Raw genomic sequence first — 24,999 nt, 5'->3', positions numbered from 1 at the left:
GACGCACGGCGACCTAGTATAGCGCCACCTGGTATCTTTAAAATCAATCAACGTATCCAATGAATTAGTTTACTTTTGACAAATATTAATAAGAGAAATGAAATTATAATTAATAGAATTATATGCTAATGTGATAAATCTATTATCTTTCGTTTTACTTAATTAATTAAGAATATTATCGACATTTGTTATTAAAAATATGTTTGGGTTAATAAAATGGCGGGAAAAGATGTGGAGGAGTGATATGATTGAAAGGGTATTATTGGCTTAGCCTGATCTTAATGATTTTAATGATAGCTATATTTAAAATAATGGCGTCTTTTCAATGCATTTATGAACACAACATAAAAGTATTAGCCAATGATAAGCCATAATAGAATATAAAGAATTAACTTCCGTATGCACGCTTCCTACATAATGGTGTTTGACTTTTGAAAGATTGTTTACAAGCAAACTTAGTGCATAACAATAGTTGATAAATTGATCATATACATTGTGGTGTTTTAATCTCTCAACGAAGTTTTATCAAAACCAATTCAAAATGATTATATATAAATATTTTGTTTAATTATTATTTGTGCTTAGATTAGTTAAAGACATTATATCTTTGACCCACTTGTTGCGTTTAGGTTATGGTCCTATAAACAAAAATATGTTTTACATAAATGTCTGGGTTGTGTAATAAATCAGTAAGAATTAGAGGGTAGGAATGGAGGGACCAGGTATAAGCCTATTTCTAGGTGACAGTTTACAATTAAATATCAGCAAAGAAAGATTAGAAGAAGATGAAGAAAAGGAGGATTTTAAACGACGTAATGAAGAGGTATTAACATTTACATTTGTTTATCCTGTTATTATTATAATCATTAATTTGTCTTGCCTTATAATCGTTAATAAAATTAGTGATGTAGCTTAATTGATACTTTGATACTTGAATCTGTATTATTTGATTTTCAGATCGATCATTTGTTGACCAATGCATTCGACGATTTAGAAAATGACGATGAAGATGATGACGATGATGATGATGATGATGATGATGATGATATCAGTTCAGCTAATAGCAGCCATTATCGTTGCAGTGCCAAAGAAAATGAACATACCAATATGACTAAACCGAGACTACCTTTCAAAATGCAGACGTCTACACAATTATCTAACGATTCTGGAGCGTACGATCATGTAGACAATTCGATGAATTATAATTACGAAACGACGAAGAATTACAGGATGGAATCTGATATTGGATTGAGTACTTCTGACATTCAAAGAGATGCAAGCTTGTGCGGTACGACGGGAACGACGCCGCTTAAAAATAACAAATCAATAGAAGAGGATAATTTAACGACGGAAAGTTCGTACAAATTGGCAAGACTTCCAAATTCTAGTTATTGTCCTAGAAATCTGGCAAGTCGTGCGGAAGACGGTTATACGTTTAACGACAATTATCCTCACAATTATGAAACACCATCTAATCATTACAACAATCATGGAAAGCAATATTTTAATAATGGTTATATCGAAAATTATGGGAACAATGTACAATGCAAACAGATTTACGAGTTTGGTGGAGGTGACAATGTTACTTCGGAAGAGGTCAATCACCGTTCTAAAATTAGTCCAAATGGAAAAGGGTTAATCGACGATAACACGATATATAAAACTACTGAGTATAATAGCAAAGAACAACTCGAAGTTTTATATATGATTAGGATGAAAAGTATAGAACAATTGACCGAAGAGTTGCAACAGCTACGACAGGAGAAAGAAACAGAGAAAGATCAATTTAATCGTAAGGTAGTGTTGTTGCAGGCAGAAGTTGAAAGATCAAACATATCTAGGGATGAAGCGCAACATGCTCTTAGTAAGAATTATTATTTGGATTAATCGTGGATTTCATTATGTCTTTTATATCGTTATATATTTTATGTGCATGTCTTCTTTGTAAGCATTCAAAAACAACGCTCTGTAATTAGTTTATATATGTGACCATAAACTGTATTATATAAATCATTTTTTTAAATTTACTTTACAGTCGATGCCAAAGCAGAAATTATAGATCTTCAAGGACAAATGGCATCGTTGAAAGAAAAAAATGCTGTTTTAGAGACCACGAATCAAAACGTAAGAACAACATTTTATCATTCAATTGATACATATTAAATATTGTCTAAATAATTTCAAGAATATCTCAAAAAGAATAATATTTATTTTGTAGATGGCTGAGGAATTAGCCGTCACGAAAGATTCCGTAGTGGATCTTCAAAAAAAAGTTAACGTCTTGGAACGAGTACACGCGCTGCAAACGACTGATAAAGTTCACGAGAAATTGTTCAAACAAGCTCAAGAAAAACACGCAGTAGAAATAAGAAATATGCAAACTCAGATAGATGTACTTACGGATAAGTTTAATGCGAAGGTAATTATGGTAATATTTATAACCGTTGTGAACGATATTATCAATAATTATGATCTTAATGTTAACACACTTTCCAAGTTCTATTCCTAGTCGTCACTGACGTGATTCACGTCATTTTCAATTTTAGTGTTTGTTGTTCAAGTTTTATAAAAATCAATTTTTATAATATTTAAATAATTCATTATTTTTGCCGGTACTCAGTATTAAAAAAAGGAAAAAATCTGTTACATTTATTTACTTACAATAGGAAGAATCGTGCACAGTTTTGGAACACAAATTGGCAGATATTAGAAGATCTTACGAAACTTTGATAGTGGAGAAAGGTGATACCGTCAATCGTCTTGGTCAAGCATTGGAAAAAAGTCAATCACAGTGTCGTAGTCTAATGGATAACAATGATCAACAAATATTGCAACTACAAGCTCAAATTAAAATGTTGTCTCAAGAAAAGGAAGACATGTCGAGGACCATTCAAGATTTACAAGTAATTAAAGTGAAAATTATGATATACGATTGTTCGAAACACACAAACACATTTATATAGCGTATGTTATATATAATTACATAGTTATTTTTTTCTAATATCTACAGAATAAATTAGAAGTAGCCAAGAATGAGACAACGCAATACGATTCATTGGCGACAACGTTCGAAGAATCCGATTCTATAAGACAAATGAAATTAGGGGATTTTCATAACAAATCCAAGTCGAAGCCAATGGATGATATTACAAATAAATTAAGGGGTGAATTGCAAAGGTAAAAAGGTTGCGTCAGGATGGTTCTGTACGCGTTACGCGTATCAAATATTTCTATACATTGTATTTACATGTTTTTTTTTTTTCAGATGCTTAGCGGGACAAGCTGTAAAAGAAAAAGAAATAACGCTTTTAGAAAATAAATTGTCGCAAAAGGAAGAAGAACTAGCAAAGGCATCCGCAGTAGCTGAATCTTGTAGACAAGAAACGACTAAATATGCTAAACGCGTTAGCGAATTAGAACAAGAACTTAAGTTAGTTCTTACAGATGAAGCATTGAAAGCGAATGCTCAAATCCAAAAATTATCTGAACATTTGAACGATGTAGAAAAACAATATGAACTGTTAAAGAAAGAAAAATTCAATTTAGAACAGAAATTGGAAGAGGCGGAGGCTATTTCTCAAGAGACTTTAAATAAATTGCATCAAGAGAGTGCTAAGGTACAAGAAAAAGAGTTTGTCGAAGAGTACAACAAAGAATATTTAGAAATACACGATAAAGCTGTTGAAAGAGTAAGAGAGGAAGCCAAACTGGAAATAGTACAATTAAAGTAAGTACAAATCTACTAGAATGAAATAATTTCAAGATTTCATCGCAAATGATTTACTTTTATAATTTCATTTACAGTATACAATTAGAACAAACGCAAAAAGAATTAGATCACGTTAAGAAATTGTACATAGACGTTTGCGGTACGAAGGAGCAATTGATTAACGAGCATAAAGAAGAAATGAAAATGTTAAAAGAAAAGTACGCTAATTTGGACGAGCATCAAAGAAATGTGGAAAGATTGGAGAATGAATTGGATAAGCAACAAAAATTTATCGAAAAGTTGAATAAGAATAGCGAAAGTTATACAAATAAAATAATAGAATTAGAAAAAGATTTGGCTATGGAGAAAAGAAAGAAAGAGGAATATACTAAAAAGATTCATCACGAGATAGAAAGAGGTAAAAATAATCAAAAAATAATAATAATATAAATGTATAATGACAAATAATAATTGTTATATTTTTGAAATTCTAGCGAAAGAAGAGGCATTGAAAGAATTAAGAAATGCGCATCCTAATCAAGAAATAAGTGTATTATTACCTGATCATTGTTCCGAACATTTAGAAAGAATTAATAAAGTAAGTTTTTACTAAAGTTAGTATGCTTTAATAAATTCTTACTTCTCTATATGTGTAATTGTAATTGTATTTATCTTTTGTAATAGCTCGAAGAAGAGAATGTTAGATTAGAAGAGAAATGTCGAATGGCGGAAGAGGATCATAAAAAATTATCAGAGTATCAAACGGAATTAGACGACACGAGATTGAGGATCGCGCAAATGGAAATTTGTCAGGAATCTTGGAAGAAGAAATATGACAATGCGATTGCAGAAAGAAACAAATTTCTTGCACGCATATCTTCCTTGGATTCTCAATTATCGATATTGAATAAAAAATTAAACAGAGACGATTCCGACGAGATGAAATTAAAGATAACGAGGGTACAAATAGAAAATGAGAGTCTAAAGAGTCGTTGCGAAACGTTGTTGAGCGAGAAAAACGCGTTTAGGGATAAAGTAACTCGATTGGAATTAGAATTGTTGGAATCTAAAAAGGTATATCAAAGTTTAGATAATAAGACGAAAAACGAGCTGACTTTATCTAGTACGAAACATAAATTGGAAAAGGAATTGTATCAATACAAAGATTTGGTGACAAAACTGAGCGATCAGTTGGAAGAGAAGGTACAGGAATACGATAACTTGAAGAAAAGGATGAAGAAACTGGAAGAAGATTTAGAAGAGAAAGATAAGAAGCTTAATAGAATAAACGATTTGGATAAGGTTACAAAGGAAAGGGATCTCCTGTTAATGAGATTAAATAATCAAGCGAAACGTTTCGAGGAATGTATGAAACATCAAAAACAAGTGTCAGCAGAATTGAATTTATCTCCTCGTACTTTAGGAAATGAAATGGATTTACAAAAGATCAGAGAAATGGTGATAAAGGAAGTTAGAGAAGAGATGGAACAGAAGGTTACTCAAGAGCTAAAAGCTATAGAAATGCAACATCGCGATAAGAGGAGAGAATTCGAAGAAAGGTATAAGGTAGTATTATTGCAGAAGGAAAAGGAGGTGGAAACGTTGAAGCAGAGCTTAAAGAAAGAAACCGAAACGGTTTACTCGGTTAAACTTATAGAAAATAAATTGAAAAGTTATTGCGAAGAATTGTTGGCGAGAAAGGTGTACATCGAAAAATTGGAAGAAAAATTGAAACAACAGGACAACGATATAGGAGAGGAAAGAAACGCGATGGTCCAAGTGATGAACGACTGGCTCGTCGAACTGAAAAATATTAAGGCGAAGGAAGAGAGTTTGAAGGATGAGATAGAAAAGTTGAAAGAAACGGAAAATAATTTAAGATTAGAAAGTAACGCATTGAAAGATGAGATAGAAAAGTTGAAGGAAACGGAACAAAATCTAAGATTGGAAAGTAACACATTGAAAGATGAGATAGAAAAGTTGAAGGAAACGGAACAAAATCTAAGATTGGAAAGTGAAGCATTGAAGGAAAAGGAAAAGGAGGCTAAACAAAATATAAATATATTAAAACATAAATATAATATAGCCAGGAAAACAGGCAGTAATTATAAGGTAAGAATGAAGGATTATATTAAAATATAAATAATATATAAAAAGATAATATATTGTTCTTTTCTATTGTATTTGATGAATTCTATACGTTTTTGTATCTATTGCAGGAATTTGTAAAGAAAAAAGATGAGTTCATTCAAAGCGAGCACAAGCGTTTAGAAGAAGGATACAAAAAAGCCATTATACAAGTACAAAAAAGATATGAAGAAGTTATTAGCGCTCATAAAAAACAAATGCAAATGAAGTTTAGAAAACTAGATTCTCAATATAAAGAGAGAATAGAACAAATGGAAAACCCAAAACAAGTACAAAACTAATTGTTGAAATATGTATTAAATATAATAATACCGATATGCAATATAGCTTTTAAATCTAAGTTTAAACAAAAGCAAAAATGCGTAGTTAGAAGAGGCTAGACGTTTGTAAATTAAATAGCGCACTTTATTATTATAACACTATTAGAAAAGGAATTTTTATATTTTACCGATTTATATAAGTTAAACAGTTAGCGTTAGCGTTAGCGTTTAGTAGTGTTCCTTTTTGACGTTTACACGATTGATAGATACAATGGTAAACTTTAATAATAGAATTTTAAATGAAAACTTTAAAGTACAATTTTCCGGATGCTCATCAGAGTACTAATAATAAAATATAATTAAAATTTAAGCAAATTAATCAAATGAAAAGCAAGATAACGAAACACATATCTATAACGACGAAATAGAACAACAACAAAATACATTAGTTTTATTATTGTTTCTTATGCCATGATTTTATAATTGTCTAATTGTATACATATATGTATGTTTATAATTAGATAATAAAACTAAAGAGAGAGCGAGAGAGAGAGAGAGATAGAGAAAGAGAAAGAGATATAGATCCAATAATAAAAAATAGGAAAATAAGTAATATGTTTTTGCAAAGTGTGTTTTAAATGTAATATTTTATCCCTCAAGACTGGATCTTTATTGGATCTTTCTTTCTTTTTTTAAAAACAAAAAAAAGTAGGTACAAAGAGTCTTATTAGACTTTAAGAGAACAAAATGAAACAAAAGAAAAAAAGAAAAAATAGAAAAATACAAAAAAATAAATGAGAATTATATTATTAAAATGCAATTTTAGTTAAAATGTTAAATTAGTTGGTCGTCTGAAGATGACCATCGAGTATTTTTCTGTATAAGTGATTAGAAAAAAAAAAAAAAAAAAAGAAGAATAACACAATAGCGCATTTTCTTGAAAATTTGTACAAAAAGTATCTTTGGTGTTTCATACAAATGTTGTCTCACAGACGCTTACAGTTTTTTCACACCGATGTTTGAAATTTTAAATTAAATGTGCAAGGCAAAAAGAAAGTCATTGATTTTACTATTAATGCGTAAAACGCCAAGCCTCTTTGTAGATCGAAATGGCGTACAACACTTTATTAATATATTGAAAATTGAACAAAATAATTAATTGTATAATTCTTTTTTTGTTCGTTAGTTTGTAATTAAATGAAAGTATTGTATATTTTAGGCGTTGCACGATATAAAAAAAAAAAAAGATTTCTATAATTGTATATGATATATTTATATAAGATCTATGAGAGAAAATGATAGAATGAACTTTTTTAACATGCATGCGTACACATGCCTTGAAATTTTCTATGCAAAAACATTTCGAAATGTATGTTTTCTTCAAAACAATCCGTTCAATTTCTTTTTAATATGCAACTGTCGTCATAATTTATTTACATAATGACAATGGATGCTTCAACATTTTCTTCGGAGATTTCTACATACAATTATATCGCATTGAAAGTAATTTTTTATTCACACCGCATAATAAACATGTTTCGTATTAAATAAACTTTAAAAAAATGATATATGTATATGCGGTGACTTAATCGCGTGCACACAACCATCACACACAAAAAAAAAGAAAAAACAAACAAACATAAACACATACTTGCATATGTAATATTTGTAATATGATAGTATCGAATAATACTATCATATTCATTTTTCATCTATTATTAATTAAAATTCTATTTATAAGATTATCGCAAAAGAGAAAGAAAGAGAGTATTATTAATATTAACTAGTTATGTATTTTTGTATATGTAGAGTGAATTAATTTATTTTTTGTAATAAAGATTTTATATCACCACACGAAGTTTATTTAAATGTGTAACCTATTTATTTAATTAAACAAATCTAATCTATCAAATATAAGCTAAGATATATTTTATTTTGTTATTAATTTAAAGTCATAACACAACACTGTACAATTTCAATAATCATTTTAATATATTATATTAGATTATATTTTAAATGGTCTTGATAACACATACTACTCTTAAATATTTCTTAAATATACAGGGTGCAGCAATAATTTTGTTTACTATCTTAGTAAACAATTGTTAAAGAAACAAAAAATTGCCCTATATATAATTATTTTGAAAATAAATGAATAATAAGTTAATTACATCGTAGAAAGAAGGAATAAAGTGAATTAAATTAGTTTTGATTTTTTTTCCAATAGCATTATTTATTCATTGTTAATTGATATGTGTAGTTTATCCTATATCACGTATTCCTCATTAAATTCCTTTTTCTTGTTTTCCCTTTCTTTATTATTATTACTATTATTAATTAACTAATTAATTAATTAACAATACACACATTCGCGAACAACGTCTAAAAGAAAAAACTTGTAATTCATTGAACGTTTACTTTTTATTCCTTTTTTCATTTCTTTGTTTTTTTTTTTTTTTTTTTTTTTTTTTTTATCGAAGCACTGTACACGACTAAATCTATTATATAATTCAACATTAATTACAGGCATTTTTGTATGCATTAATGAATGCATTTATAGGTGCATTTATTCGTGCATGTATATGTATCCATGCATTTATTTATTCAAGTATTTATATGCACATAACGAAACCGAAATATACACATATATAGATACAATAATCATGTATATATGCATATATATGCATGTATATATGCATACAAATCGAGGAAATTGTCATTTGAGTGATTATCGAGGTGCTGTATCATCAGGTACACTTTGTACGAAGATTACAATTATTTTATTTTTTTTTATTTTGCGTTCAAGAGTTAATCCGATTAAAATACGATCGATTCATAGTCGTAATATGCAATTATTATTGAGAATATTCCCGAATTATTGTTATTAATTATAACAGTAAAATCTGACGATGAATAAAAGATAAAACGTTGAAAAAGAGATTAAAGAAGAAATCAATTCATTTCAATAGAAATAGTTTAAAAAATGATCAAAAGTTTTTCAGACATGACTCGAATTGTTCTATCTTTTTCATTCTTCTTCTTCTTCTTCTTTTTGTTTTTTTTTCTTATTGCTAATAGTATAATCTAAAAATTCTTCTACGTTCTCTTTCTTGATTAAGATAAATATATATTATTAAATATTTGATTTTTTTATTTTTTGTTTGTTTGTTAATAACAAATATATCGCTATGTTTATCTCAGAATATAGTAACGATTAAACGAGATCAAGAATCACTTATTTAGTACGGCCATTTTGTGTACTATAATATCTATATATTACGTCTTTTTATTTTTTATTTTTTCATTTTTTTTTTCTTTCTCTTTATAAGCTTTACGTATTATAATCATAAATATATATATATATAGTTATTAATGATACATAGTAAATATCGGAATAAATAGATCGACGATTGGTCCACTTACTTGTTCATTTTTTTATTTGGATTTTATAGTTTGTCTTATTTCTTTGCAATTATTTATTTTTTCCTTCGTCGTTATTATCCCGATCTTCTTCTTTTATTTATTAATTTTTATTTTTATTTTTAATAATTATAAATTATAGAACGCGTGTGTTCGTTATAATATAACATCTCGATCGATTATTATCATCATTATCATTATAATTACTATTATTATTATTATAATTATTATTATTATCGAATAAATTAAGATATTCTATTATTTCAATTGCAATTCCGCGATATTGTTTAAATATTTTTTCGTCCTATTATTTTTTGTTCTGTGTGTATATTATATTTTCTTTTCTATTACAATTAGTTGCATATATATATATGTATTCAATTCAGAGATTAACGATTAATCTCTTTCTTTATTTTTTTTCTTTTTTGTTTTATTTCTTTGATCAAAGGCCATCCTTTTTTGTTAACAACAAAAAATTAATCGATCAAATAAGGGAAACTTTGGTTTGGCGCGTTTTATTTTGAAATTCGAGATATTGTTTCTCATTGGTCGTTCTCGTTCGATTTAAAATTAAAATGGCGGACGCGCCAATTTTCAAATATTCAAATGCGGCACGCGTAAGGTGCATCAATTTAATTTATAGAATACAAAAACAACAAAAATAGAATAAAAACGAAATGAAATTCATCGAAATGTTAGAATTATCATGGAGATGACGTTAATCCTGAAATAAAAAAATAAAAAATAATAAAGAACAAATTATGGAAAATGAAATGGAACCAAAATGGAGAGGAGAGTTCCACCACCTCTAAAGCTGGATGGAATTCCCATTTTCATTGCAATAATTCATTCTGTAAATCTCAGATGTAATTTGTTCTGGCGGTGCAACAGAGGAACTTGAAACCACCTCGACAGTAGGAGGATTGTCTTGATCTGTTGTTAGGATTCCATCGATTTACTTTTCGTCCGCCATTGTTACGGCTTACCCGATTACCCGCTTCCTGTAGGGCCACGCATTTCTCTGAAAAACCAAAAAACGAAAAACAAAAAACAATCAAGAGAAGAAGAAGAGTGAAAAATCGACATCATCAAATTATGCAGATTTCAAGTTGCCAAAGTTTTTAAACGATCATAAATATTATTTATTCCATTTAATTATTTTCTATAATTATTTTAATATATATATAATATAATAACATATAATTAAATACTCGTATAATATTACTTTTTTTTTTTTTAAAAGGATCTACTTAGTGTTGAGCGTGATTATCGACTTACGTACTCGTTTCAATAGAGAAATATTTATTAAAAAAGCATTCGTCTTTTATTGGCCGAGTATATTAGGTAATGGAGAATCTCTCTCTAATCCGATTAGTCGAAATAGAACGGATAACATACCTGTATCAGCTTCAGATTGGGGCATGAATTCCTGTAAATCAGCGATCAAAGCACCTATTTCTGCGGAATCCTTTTTGATGCTGCACAATTCCTCCTCGTTAAAGTCGGGCGTGATATGTTTGCACAGCAAAATTTGAGAAATCACGTTGCCAATGTTTGATGGTCCTGGTCTACTTTCTAAATAAAAAAAAGAAACAAAAAAAAATGGCCCAACACAAAAGAAAACATTATCTCTTTTTCCGTTTTCTTTAATTTCTTTTTAACTTTATTCTCCCTTTAATGTCAAATTAACTAAAAAAAAAAAAAAAAGAAGAGAGGGAAAGGGAGATGTTTGTACTTGGAATTAAATCGATAAACACGTGTCAAATTAGAATTAGAATTAGAGTTTCTATTGGAATACTCCAAGTTTTCTTTTCTACCGTTAAATTTATCAGTGACAATCGAATTTTCTATGTGCCACACTTCTATCGAAGAAACTCTCTTAGGATCGTTAGGATAAGGCATTATCTTGGCAGTAAATAATTGAAAAACAAATTGAATTAAACGTTCAACTCGTGCTTCTTCGGGAATTTCGAAATAACGAATTTGAGGTAAAGAATTAGACAAATTTGTCTACCTTCGTCGATACTACTTAACAGATTGTTTAAAACAAACAAAAAAAGAAATAATTTTGTATGTAATACTTGCCATAATATCCTGACATATCCATAGGTACGATTCGCACGAGATTTTTACATTTGGACAATTCACGTAGGAATAATTGAGTTACGAAGAACAGTAGAACCAAATTTGGACAATCAGCTGGTATTCCGACATCCATCGCGCTGTAACAATTGTGTTAGTTAATGCTTTCAAGCGTTATAATTATTAACAATGTTATCATTTGGGTGGATGTTATCAGAAGGGAATATAATGCCCCTGTGAATTTTGTCGGATCGTAGTCGCTGTTTTATTCATTTATGCAATTATTATTTATCTAACACGAGTTTATAACTTTATCATCTATTCATTTATTTATTTATTATTTATATTTATTATTTAATATTTTAATATTTATTATAATTATTTATTTAAGATTATCTCGAACTTTACTTTGTCGAACGTTTATACTCAAAAAAAAAAAAAAAAGAAAAGAAAAATATTTTGGAATGTTTTATTATTAAAAAATGTCTACTTGTTAAAGTTAACCACACTTTTAGAATGAAAAATATTATTTAGGGATTTTTCCTTTTGAAAAACGTTTCTCTCGTGGTCCCCGTAGTGAGTTTACAAGTCAGTTAATTACTTGAAAAAGGTAATTGCCAACGTTCGAGCAATAATTAAGGACTTGGCGCTGAGCTAATTACACCAGATCTTTCCCTTTTCCACCTTCCCTTCTCAACCAACACCACCACCACCGTCACCACCACCGTCACCACCACCTTTGTAATACCCTTTTCTCCTTTTCTTTTGATCGCAGACATAACAAGAGAATAATCCTAGGGTGTACGAGATCATGTAAATATCTTGTATATGTCTTATATTTTTTTTAAAATCGTTTAAAAAATTCTTTGCCAGAGAATTCGAATGAATTTTTATATGAAATAGAAACCTTTTTCTCAAGATTAACAAATTTTGACAATTTGAGAAGTCCTTTTTTTGTTTATAACAACCCTCTTTGATATAGCCAAAAATTGCTAAGAGAACGAGACGAAACATAAGAATAAAAAAAAAAGAAGAAGAAGAAGAAGAAGAAGAAGATGAAGTTTTGACCAAGTTCCTGCACATATCTTTCCTTCAATAAAAGAATTATACATATATATATTTTTTTTTATTTCTATTCTTTTATACGTGTAACGTAGTACGTGTAATAGTATAAAAAAAATGGTTTCGTGCTGGTACCTCGTTAATTCCTTCTTTAGAAACGTTTTCGTCGTTTCTGCTACGTAAGAAGTGGGCAAGAAAAAAAGAAAGAAAAAGAAGGGGCTACAATTTTTTTTTGGTTTCTATTCTTTTCGTTTTTTGTTATTTAAGATCTCTCTACTCGCTTTTTCTTTCTTTCATTCATTCATTCATTCATTCATTCAAGGTAAAATAGCGTTACGTGTGGTAATATTTTTTTACTTCTAATTTTTCCTTATTTTCTAACTTTGAAAGAACGTTTTACAAAAACGGATGAAATTATTTATTTTTTATTAAATGAATGCGTGAGTGTGTTTTTTTTGTTTATGTATCTATTGTATTTTATATACATTAAATATCGAGATGGGCCGTTTATTTAAAAAGTGGTGTAAGTCCAATTTCCGTAGTAAAAAAGGAAAAAAAAAGGAAAAAGAAATTTCTGATATAAACCACAGTTGGTTTAACCGGTCAAGGCTGAATAATAATACTTGGGATTCTTAAACTTTTATGCTACTTTTCCATTATTCAAAACTTTTTAACATTTTTACGCATATTTCTTTTTTTCTTTATTTTTCTTTATTTTTCTTGTTCTCTGTTTCTACGCGCAATTATCCCACTTATGCATGGTAGTATAATAGTTCGAAGGAATAATCGATTATCGTCGTCGAAATAGAACGTACATAGATCGATTCTTTCTCTCGAGTGTCGCGTTGTTCTCTCGTTGAGAGAAAAAAGAAAAAAGAAAAAAAAAAAAGAGCCTACTCGACACCGTTAAAAAAATGAAGGACTTCTCTTCCTCTTCTCTTCTCTTCGATGTGCTTCGATCACAGTTAAAAGGAAAAAAAAAAGAAAAAAAAAAGTAGACAATAGGTGCATGTCTGCACCCCCATCCCTACCCCCAAACGCGTATCCAATTTGTTTGCGTACGTATGCATTATGCACCCTTTTTTCTTTTTTTCAAGTGGGAAAATTTTATATTTCTTTTTTATCCTCGAAACATAAATTTGATAAACAATCGTAATTTAAAAATATGCACATTGTATTAACAAGTTATTATATTATTTTTCTTTGTTCTTTTTTTGCTATACGCCGTATCGATTAAATAAAAGTAAATTATAAATACAAATTTTTATTTATAAATTATTATTTATATATTTATTTTATATTATATTTATTTATAATCTTACTATTAAATACTAAAAACTATTAAATAATATATTTATTATTAAATATAATTATATTTAAGAATAAAACAAATAATGATATTATTATATATATTAGAATGAATTTCAAAAAAAAAAAAAGAAAAAGAAACAATTATTGACCTATAATCATCAAATATATTATTCGCTAAATTCTACACACATATTATAATATATCGCGTAGTTGAAATTTCCACCTAGGTTTTCTTTCTCTTGTATTTATACGAACATTTGAGAAGTACCATATGGGTTTAAACGAGTTACCAACGTCGAACCCTATATGTGTATGTGTGTGCAAGCTCAAAGTTACGAACCGTGAAGTTAACTTCGTGCAAACTCGAATTTTCTTCCCTTTTGGTTCAAACGATTCAGACGATTTTCTCTATTTTATGATTATACACATACATACCTATATACATATATATATATATATATACTACTCATAAGAAAAAAAGAAAAGTATATTATTCTTTCTACAATTTCATAAACAATTGGCAAATAATTGCGAAGTATGTTTCCACGATTTGATATTTAAAATGATCTGCGTTCTTCTCGTCGATATTTTATATAAAATAGTGTATGATGCACTTTTAAGAAACCTCTCACCCAACATATTTGCAACCAATTTACCTTTTCTCCATTAGTGTTTTTTCTTATCTGTTTTTTGATTACGTTTTGGAGATATTTCGTTGAAACGAAATTCTCTCGTTTTATTTCATGTCAAATGAATTTATTATGTTTTCTACATTGTGTTATTAAATCATAATAATCCTGTGGTTTATACAGGAAATCTTTTTTCTCTTTTTTTTCTTTCTTACTATAGAAATTGGACTTACACCACTCTTTAAATAAACGGTCCATATACGTTGCTGATATTTAAATACTTTATTACATTTTAATATCATAATACATCTATGAATATTATACTAATCGATAAATGGCACAAAATGTTGCATAAGTTTTTTAATGATTTTTATAAGTTGATTCATAGTTAAAAAAAAAAAAAAGAAAAAAGAAAGCATGAACCGAAAGTTTCGAATCGCGATTTAGAAAATTCGTGGATTTAAGTTGGAAAAGTTTTGATATCACCCTGTATATTAACTTATATCTCAAGCATATTACTTTATATCCTTAAAGACTCTCTGAAAATAGTGTTTTTCGGACCGTTCTCACATAACTTTTTTCCCCCAGTTTCTGTATTTTCTTATTCCGAATTCCCTGACATTTACTTTACCTCGAGCACTTGTGTGTGTGTGTTATGGATGACTTATTTTGAAATCATAGTAATTCGGCTAGGTCCTATATATATATGTTAGGAATAAAAATATCATTTTATACTTAAGATTATCTCGTTCTCGATATTCAAAATATTATCGATGAGAAAAATGACGAACTAGGTTGAACCTAGGTTAAACCTAAGTTGAAATTCTTTACGTATTTCTCCGTCAATGCGTTCAACCACCATGCATTACAAATTTTTCACAAAATATCATAGAATTTTGTTTTTCATCGTACGTAGTATAAATAAATATAAATGTAATATTTGAATATTTTTCCATCAACACACACACACACACACTCAACGTTTTTAACTTTTTACATTTTAATTACGTTCATTCGAGTGAATATATTTTCGTTATAAACAAAAAAAAAACCTTTTCCAAACGTTTCCAACTAATTCCGACATCATTTTAAATTCAAGAAAAAAAAAAAAATTAAAAAAGAATTTCCATGGAAATTATTGAAGCATATTTGTCTACTTTTTCCTAACGAACGTTTACTTAAAAATAGGCCAGAAAAGAAAAGAAAAGAAAAAAAAATAATAAAAAAAAAAAGAGAAAAGCACGAACTGTCGTACTACCTTCGGTCACGCGAAAAATCATAAATTTGACTTCCATTAAATCGTAAAAACACATTTAATTATATGTAAAAACATAGAAAGAATATTTTAAAGGAGCGTGCAGTAATAATAATCTAGATACTTTTAAGCATTTCTTTCATAATGGACTTCTATATACAGTATGCACAACCCTCGAGAATATTATACATATTAACGTACATAACAGGAGGTGGATAAAAGTTGTAAACTGGTTAATCTCGGTGAAAATAAAATTAAAAAAAAAAAAAAAATAACGTGCAAATAAAAGAAATGATCGTTCTTCGCATATTTCCATAATATTTGCATAATTTTACATCGGTTAGCGTGAGCTAATTTATTTATTATTGTCGAATAAAGCTCCCATTAAAATAGTAATAATAATAATAATAATTATTATTATTATTATAATACTAATCGTCATTCTCGTTATTGCAGCAACAGCAACATATCAAATGATAACGATTACGCAATTTTTATTACTGCTGCATACAAATTATTTCTACTAAATGTAAATTTATGTCTCTCTTTATGTTTGATAAGAAAAATGATATCATATAAATTATTATTTTTCTTATAAATAATATTTATAATTGCATCACATTAATCTATAACGTTAATTAATATTCAATTGCACACATACGTGTATAATTGTTCTAATTAACACTTTAATGGCCGCTCACACAACATGTGTGTGATAGCCGGAACATTGGTCATTATTTTATTTATAACTTTATATAAATTTAAAATTATATATAAAATTACATTTGTGTTGTTAAATTGTTATTTTTTGTTTGATGTGAATTTTTTCGTAAATGACAATAAGATTTTTTCTCAATTAAGTTTTGAAAAATATTAACGACGGGCCCCTAATGACGTTTGAAATTGAAAATGATACACGTATATACAATCAAATATAATAACATATAAAGAAAATTAAAAAAAAAAAAAAAAAATTCGATTACGTGAGAACGTAATATGGAAAATGATTGAAGATCCATCAGAAATGTTGGACGAACTACTGAAATTGACATGAACCATGGGACCAAATACACACACACACACACACACACATACATAGAAAATGAAACTCACGCATATCAATGGGTTATATATTCATGAATAAATTCTATAGCAAATCGTTCGTAATCGAGGACGTTCGATCGAGCGTCAACACATTTACGACAAAACCTTGGCAAAACAATTTTTGATCCTTTCGAGAAATATCATCCCTTTTCTTCCCAACCATTTTCGTCCTTCTTCGTGATTCTCTACGCGACATATACACGCGCGTTCTATTCGGAAATAAGATCCCTTCGAAATTCTGATATATGTGAATGAAATATTCGCTTGATCCTAAATTGCACACGAAAAAGAACAACAAGAAAAAACATATATGAAAGAAATCCTATTGTGCGTTAACTTTATTCCACCCTTTTTGTATTTTTTTAATTTTGTTTTTATCCTCGACAAACAAAAGATTGGTTACTCTTATAACGTTATTTTTTTTTTATCTATAAAATATCTCTCTATGTTTATATCAATATAAATCAATAAAATTAATAGTATCAATATAATTTTATTATATTAGCAACAATTATATTTGTATATCAATACAATAAATTGTATCAATATATAAATATATATTGATAGATAGTTACAAAAAAATAATAATAAAATAAAAAACTATGCACGCATGTTGTAATGCGTGCCTTGGTAGACCCACTTACAAAGTAGTTTATGTTAGAAAAAAAAAAAATAAATCTTTTTAACCGATAAAAGTGCACGCAACGTAATTATCGACCAAGTATAAGGTGATGCTTATCGTTCTGGCGTATGCAATGCATACTTACGAATATAATACATTATTATTGTTATAAGAGATTATGTTACATTATCATTCTAATTAGCTTTTTTTTTGTTACGTCACGATTTAAAGAAAAATTTCAAAAAACAAATAAATCTGTTTACATACCAAAGTAAGAGATTGAAATATAATTAATTTGAAATTAATCTGATTAATCATTAACTAGACGATAATCGGTAAAATCGTAACGACGATGTTTAGTTACGCAATAATTAATCAAAGCGTAATATCATTTTCCTAACTTTAATTAAAGATCTATTTTAGTAAATCTCATCTTTATTTCACTCTCTCTCTCTCCCTAAATATTGAACATATTATCTAACGACATCATACGTATAATTTGTTACTATCTATGTAATATTATTTACACATGATCGTGCCCTGCATACGAATGGTTACGACTGTTATTGCGTATGACAGTTGACGCCACTGCAAATGACATATTTCCAGATGTGGGCTACTATAAACACTCTATTACTATTACTATTACTATTACTACTGAATCCGACTCTAATTCCAACTATAAATCTTGTATTATTATACAGTACTATTTCAAGATGATTCTAATTCTTTTTACTTTTTTTTCTTTTTTGTTTAATTTTTTATTACCGAATAGTATAAATTTGTATCATTCGTTCGAATGCTTGAAATAAAAATAATAACGAATAAAAAATAGAGAAAGAGAAAGAGAAATAAAATATTTCTGGAATTTTATCAAGGTGAATAATTTTTCAAACAATACAAACGAATTCAATAAAGTACTCGTAAACATTTCTATTTAAATTATTATTTCTCTCTATTTTTATGAAATATAAAAATATTAATAATATATTTATATTTATATTTATCAATTTAAAAGCATAAATCTCCGAAGAGAAATGTTTAGCAAACGTGTATAATACTTGTTAGATAATTTAACGCTGTTACATTTTATTCAAAAGTAGAACAAAAGTTTATCCAATTTTATGTTGTTGTTTTTTTTCTTTTCCTCAATCTCTTTCTACTACTTTATTCATTTCATTGTCTCTTTGTAATAGTAGTAGTAGTAGTTGTTGTTGTTGTTGTTGTTGTTTATCAACTTGAAAATGGAAAAACAAATCCAAATAATGACATGGCTATCGTATTTTAGATGGACATAGAAAGACAAATAGCCTAAGTCTTCTAACTATCCAATTAGACTAACTGAACGTGTAATACGTCATAGCTATTGTTACCTCAGAAACGATGTCCCCGATTATTCGATTGAATATACTACTCCTATTTTCCCTGACTATATACAATTTTACTATTATATATTACATATACTAGGTGTTTCCTAAATCATTTAACACTAAAACTACCAACAGTTGAGACGTAGCTATCTCTACCAAAACCAGTCAAAAAAAGACGTAAAAGTTGAATATTTTTATATTTATTGACTTATTATTATTTTACAAAAGGAACTCCATGTTCTGAGATCTTAAAAACTGTATAATAATAACAATGAGACCAAATCAAGTCAAAATGACTGGTGTGATAGTTTTAGTGTTAAAAGTATTGAATATTTTTTTTTTTACAACAAATTTATTGTACGTTCCAATTGATTTATTATTTAATTTAAAAAATTCTTTCTCTTTCTATCTTTCTTTTTTCTACCTTTTTTTTTAATTCTTTTTTTTTAGGAATTTATTATACGCAATGTGTAACGAACAACATCCAACGCGTAATTTCTTTTTATTCGATAACAAATTGTTTCTATTAAATGTTTCCTCATCAATGAATTGTAATACTATTTCATTGATTGTGGTTACGATTGTTCTCGTTTAATTAATAATTCGTTTGTTTTTTTCTTTGCGTAGAATACTTCAAATTAAATTCTCTACTCGTTTATATTTATCTTTATTGGTTACAATTAATATTGATTGTGAAAATTGATCGTTAATTAATAATTACGAGTGCAATTACGATTTTTATTTTCTCCCCCTTTTTTTTATGTATATAAACTTAATTTATGTTTCGTTTTATTTTTGTTAAATATTACAAAACTATATACACACGAACATTATTGGCATATGAAATTACAAATCCCAACTATGATTCAACAAACATTTAGAAAATCATTTAAATACAAATACAAATCTCAATAAATTTCTAACATTTAATCTGATTTCAATAAGTGTACAAATTAAAAATGATTTGACTCAGATAAAGATTCTCTAGTAGTAGAATATATTGAAAAATATTGAATCTCTTTTTAATATTAAATACACAATGTATTCAATGTTTTTCAATATTTTCTGCTACTAGGTTTGATTTACATATTTCATTGTCTCGAAAAAAAATTAGAAACGAAAACAAAAAAATAAAAAAAGGAATCAAACGAAGGGATAAACGTACCACCCTTTTGTTATTCTACGAACAAGAAAAGGAAGAAGAACAAGAAGAAGAACAAGAAGAAGAAGAAGAAGATGAGGAAGATGACAGAGTACTGACAATGAGATAGACAAAAATGAAAAAAAGAAAAAGAATGTAAGAGAAAGAGAAAAGAAGAGGGTTTCTGTTAAAAAAAAAAAAGGAGGCCATGAAAAATTAAGATTTTCATTAGGTCGTGCAAACCCCCGGAAGAAAATTTTTCAAAGACTATAACGTGACACAGAAGAGAGAGAGAGAGAGAGAGAGAGAGAGAGAGAGAGAGTGAGAATGAAGGAATAGAACAATCATTGACAGTAAAAGATTCTTCTATTTTTAAAAGGATACTTTTCTTTCAACTTTGTCATCTTCTATCTCGTTAAAAATCGATTTACGAACCTGATAAACGATCATTCATTTTCATTTCTTTTTCTATCTACAAATGAAACGTTTAAAATCGTTTCATCTTCTTTTTTACTATTTTTCATTCGTCTTGGCTTTCAATATTATTATTACATTTTATCTTGTAATAATTTATAATCTATTCGATTATATAACTATTTATTATATTATATTTTTATATTATATATTATATATTTAATAATAATAATATAATATTAACTCTCTCTCTCTCTCTCTCTCTCTCTATATATATATATATATATATATATTAAATTTATTTTACTTTTATTTCATATATTAAATTTGTTCACGTCAAACGATTATGCGAACAATCCAAGATGCATTAAATGTACCTCAAGTTTTTCTTTTAAATATATCTTTTAAACTATCAAATCGCGTGTTACTATACACGAACACTAATAAGAGAAATAATTTATATGGGAAATTCATCGACGCTATACCACACCATCATAAATTTGTAACAGTAAGAACGAGAATAGGGAATAGAGAAAGGTACGAATGTAATTAATTAGGGTTGTTCTTTTCTTTTCTTTTCTTTTTTATCAAGAAAAAACTTCTATGAAAATCTTCGTTAGTCAATTGTTAAGTTATTATAAAAAAAGGAAAGTGAATTAACGATTAGGTTAATAGAAGAAAGAAAAAAGGTATAAAAGAGATAAATAAAAAACAAAAAAATGGAAAGAAAACTTTACATTTTCCTATCTATTTACCAAGTTAATTGGAATTTTATTAATGTAAGACAAACTGAAATGCGATTCTACGAGAAAAATAAAATTCTTCTTCTTTTTATTTTTATCATTTCTTTTTTTTTCTTTTTTCTTTTTAATATCCAAGATCCCCTCTTTCATTTGTAATTAATTAATACTTCGTATCATCGTAATATTTTAATATTGTATTGTATTTATCTCTTTTAGATGCAAGTAATAATATCAATAACACAATTCTAATTAAAAATAATTCAAAATAATAATCTGTTTTTGTAAAAGATAGAAAATTATTGGAAAAGAGTAGAATCCAATTTTGTTTTTATACACGATGAGAAGGAGGGGAATGCTTTGCCTACAAATTTCTCAATTATTTTAACGATTAAATTAATGATTTTCGTACACACACAACTTTTGTGATAACTTTGGACAAATCATTGGAATTTTGTTGTTCTTGTTGAAATATTAAAATCGAAAATACCTTCGTACTTGTGGCAGGACAATTTGAGAAGTTTCTTTGCAAGCTTCGACGCAAGTTCTTCGCAATTTTCTTATTTTTTCTCTTAATTCTGGACAATCACGTGGTTGGCCGACGTTTATCAGAAGATCTCGAAATTGTGCTACTTGGCTGTTTATATCCTGAATTTGCTGAAATAAAACATTGAGAGAACGAATTTTTAGTTTTATTTTAATTTAAAACAATTCACTCAATGTTAAAAAATGATCTTTCAAGATTATAAAAAGACAAACATTGACGTACGATTTACGATTCGTTTCTTTTTATTATATTTTTATTATTAAAGGAAATTTAATTGTTTCAAGATAGAAATTTATTATTTAATTATTAAAAAAGGTAAGGTATAATAATAATACACTTTGTATCGAATTTAAAATAGAATCATTCCATTTAATGATTGTTAATTTTGTAAACAACTCATTGTCTTCATTGTTTCTTTTTATTGAATGAAAATTTAATCTAACGATTATCTCAAATCGTAAATCAAACGTTTACAAACAAATCGAATTATCTCTCTCTCTCGTTTTATTATCTAAATTGATAGAAAGTGATAGAAATTAGGGGGCAGGAGGATAGAATTATCGAAGCAAAAAAAAACGAGAGATAGAGAGGAGGAGATTTGAAAATCGATTTACCAGAAAAACTGCCTTCTCGGATTTATCGGATTTATCGTCGTGGCATTTGCTCGTCGATGCTGTTGGAGACTCCGTCATTATCTGATCTTCTTACGGACTAGTTCTTCTCCGATCGTCGTAAGACTTAACGAGCTTTATCCACGTCATCTCCGTAAAAAAGGAAAACATAAAATATCCTCTCGCAATAAATTATACAGAAATAAAACAAACGAACGAACGAACGGAAACGATTTAAACTGAGATGATCGAAATCAACGTAAATTCTAACGCGTCTTTCGTCAAATTTGTATTATTTTTTTCCAATAGTTTCATCGATCTGATGCTAACTATATTTGTCATTTCTTCATGTTATTTCTTTCTATTTTTTATAGAAATAACAATAACGACAACAACATTAACAATAACAATGTCAACAACAGCAATAGCAACAACAACAATTAATCGTCAATAAAATATCAAACTTTTCCGGTCCGTGTTTGTCATAGGTTTTTTTTTTTAATTGAAGATGGAAAAATAAAAAATAGAACCAACAAAATAACAGATTAATTACCAAAAAAAAAAAATCAATGTTATTTACAATCGATCGTACGAATATTTCGTCGTCTAAGAAATCATCGTAGATTATTTGTGTAGATCATTGAACGGTCAAACAAAAATTATAATTAATAATAAAATAGAGAAAAAAAATTATGCTAATTTGTGTGTATGTGATTAGGGTTGTTTAGGCACGATTAGAAATAAATTTAGTCCGTCGCTACGTTCTCCAATGATTCAAATTATTTCGCATAAATGAACAAGATAAAAATGACGAACCGAAGGCCATTGACAATTCCATTTGACATTATTTAGAATACATATATGTTTGTTAATAATTTTGTATATATTCGAATTACGTTTCAACTCGTTCCCGTTGTTGTTTATCATGAAAGAAGAATAAAAAAAAAACAATAAAAAAAAAGAGAGTAATAATTTATTCACGATTTATCTCGTCTCACTTTTTTCTCTTTCCTTTTTTCCTTTTTTCTTCTTTCCTTATCCCTCATCGTCGGTATTTCGATAATAAACGCATTGATATTATTGATATCTTTTTGTTATCAATATTATAAATCATTTCGAACGATACTCCCATATTTATCAACTGTAATTTTGATCTTCTCTTCCTTAGATTTTTCAATATATTCGTTTGATTAATTTTAGTGTCTTTTATTTTGAATTATTTTTCTTTTTTTCAAATATCACGTGATATAATTCGAAACGACAAAACACGATTTCACAATTTCATTTACGCGTTTATAGTTAATATAATTTCTGCAACATTTTTTTTTTTTTTTTGTATTTTTCTTAAAACATTTGACGTCGAGTTGTGAATGACAACACGCGAAGTGGTCGCAGTCGAAGGGACACGCGACAAACTGAAGCGTGGCTTTTCACCCTCGAGCTTTTTACCCTTGCGCATCCTCTTGACCACCCCTCCCAGGCGCAAGCCACTTTAACAGCGCATGTCTGACTCTAACCGGCATATACTACTGTCGCGCCGCGCCAAGCCGCGATTTTCACGACTCCTCGCCCCTCCAACAGCCCCTTCAACAACCCCTCCAACAACCCCTCTCTCGTTCACTCTTTTACTTTCTCGTTTACGCTATGATCGAGTTTATATTATAAAAATAGTACTATCGTTCCCATCCAATGGTACACCTTCTTCCTTCATACCCCCAACTACTACCCTATCCTAAGTTTATCTATGATGCAAAATTTTCTAATTACATATGAACACATTTTTCATTTTTCATTAGATATTACCAAGTATACATATTAACAGACAATAATATTATTAATTAATTATCTTTTTGTTTATCTATACACTTCAATTTCAATGATTATATTCAATTAAATATTGGATTATTAATTTATCAACTCTACAATAATTTTATTAATTAATTATCAATTTATTTGGTTTATCTATATACTTGAACTTCTGTATGATTATATTCAAAATTAATTTAGATATTAGAAACATTTGGATTATTAATTTATCGCTCGCGATAAGGGTTTTAATTGATTTAACGTAGGTGTTGTAATTATTATAAATATATATATAGATAGATTGTTTAGTTCGATTAGGGTTAAAGCGGTCTAACAATAATTCTACACATGCCCAACTATATATTTATATACGTGTATGATGTTCTACATATGTACTTACTTTCTAACAAATGTATATTTCCCACGATAGTTAGGAATAACCGTCGTGTGGTGCTTGGACAAATTTATTAATAATTTATTTGCAACACAAGAGACAGAATGTTTTATATTATGCTTGCTTGAATAGAAACAACTTCTTAAAATGAGTTAATATTTAAAATAGACCACGTTTTTTCTTTTTATATCCTTTATTAATGTTTTCTTTTCATAGAAAGGATACAAACAAATGTGAAGAAAAAGAATAAAAATAATAATATACAGTTCAAGAGACAATACAACGAAGTTTTATTCTTTTCTCTTTATATAACTTTCTTTTTTTTTTATTATTATAACCGTATCTTTCGATCTCGATAAATTATAATTTGTTTT

General features: G+C 28.0%; 2 protein-coding genes across 2 annotated transcripts; one reads left to right on the top strand and one right to left on the bottom strand.

Moving 5' to 3' along the window:
* Nucleotides 1-126: 126 nt before the first annotated feature.
* On the top strand, nucleotides 127-8,591 carry LOC107071130 (uncharacterized). The gene is given in 12 exon segments (XM_089178677.1): nucleotides 127-823; nucleotides 958-1,864; nucleotides 2,036-2,124; nucleotides 2,219-2,419; nucleotides 2,667-2,903; nucleotides 3,011-3,177; nucleotides 3,266-3,727; nucleotides 3,805-4,127; nucleotides 4,204-4,307; nucleotides 4,394-5,821; nucleotides 5,929-6,111; nucleotides 6,113-8,591. Coding segments are annotated over 12 exon segments (4,248 nt in total). The 5' UTR covers nucleotides 127-709; the 3' UTR covers nucleotides 6,146-8,591.
* Nucleotides 8,554-23,855, bottom strand: dcma (syntaxin-like domain-containing protein decima). The gene is made up of 5 exons (XM_015329853.2): nucleotides 22,429-23,855; nucleotides 21,758-21,924; nucleotides 11,623-11,759; nucleotides 10,936-11,112; nucleotides 8,554-10,558 (listed from the first exon to the last, which is right to left on the bottom strand). Exons 1-5 carry the CDS (start codon nucleotides 22,504-22,506, stop codon nucleotides 10,398-10,400), a joined length of 720 nt encoding a protein of 239 aa, XP_015185339.1. The 5' UTR covers nucleotides 22,507-23,855; the 3' UTR covers nucleotides 8,554-10,397.
* Nucleotides 23,856-24,999: the final 1,144 nt, after the last annotated feature.

Source organism: Polistes dominula, unplaced genomic scaffold (assembly GCF_049000335.1).
Source record: "Polistes dominula isolate Pdom_NZ unplaced genomic scaffold, Pdom_raw_medaka contig_11, whole genome shotgun sequence".
Lineage (NCBI taxonomy): Eukaryota > Metazoa > Arthropoda > Insecta > Hymenoptera > Vespidae > Polistes > Polistes dominula.
Note: the sequence above shows the minus strand (reverse complement) of the source record. Positions and strands in the feature narration are given on the sequence as shown.

Excerpts from the sequence above, each read along its gene's own strand:
- dcma (XM_015329853.2), bottom strand. The coding sequence starts at position 22,506 with ATGACGGAGTCTCCAACAGCATCGACGAGCAAATGCCACGACGATAAA. Across the intron at positions 21,925-22,428 it reads CCGAGAAGGCAGTTTTTCTG|CAAATTCAGGATATAAACAG; the intron begins GTAAATCGATTT and ends GTTTTATTTCAG. Across the intron at positions 11,760-21,757 it reads GTCCTGCCACAAGTACGAAG|CGCGATGGATGTCGGAATAC; the intron begins GTATTTTCGATT and ends CAATTGTTACAG.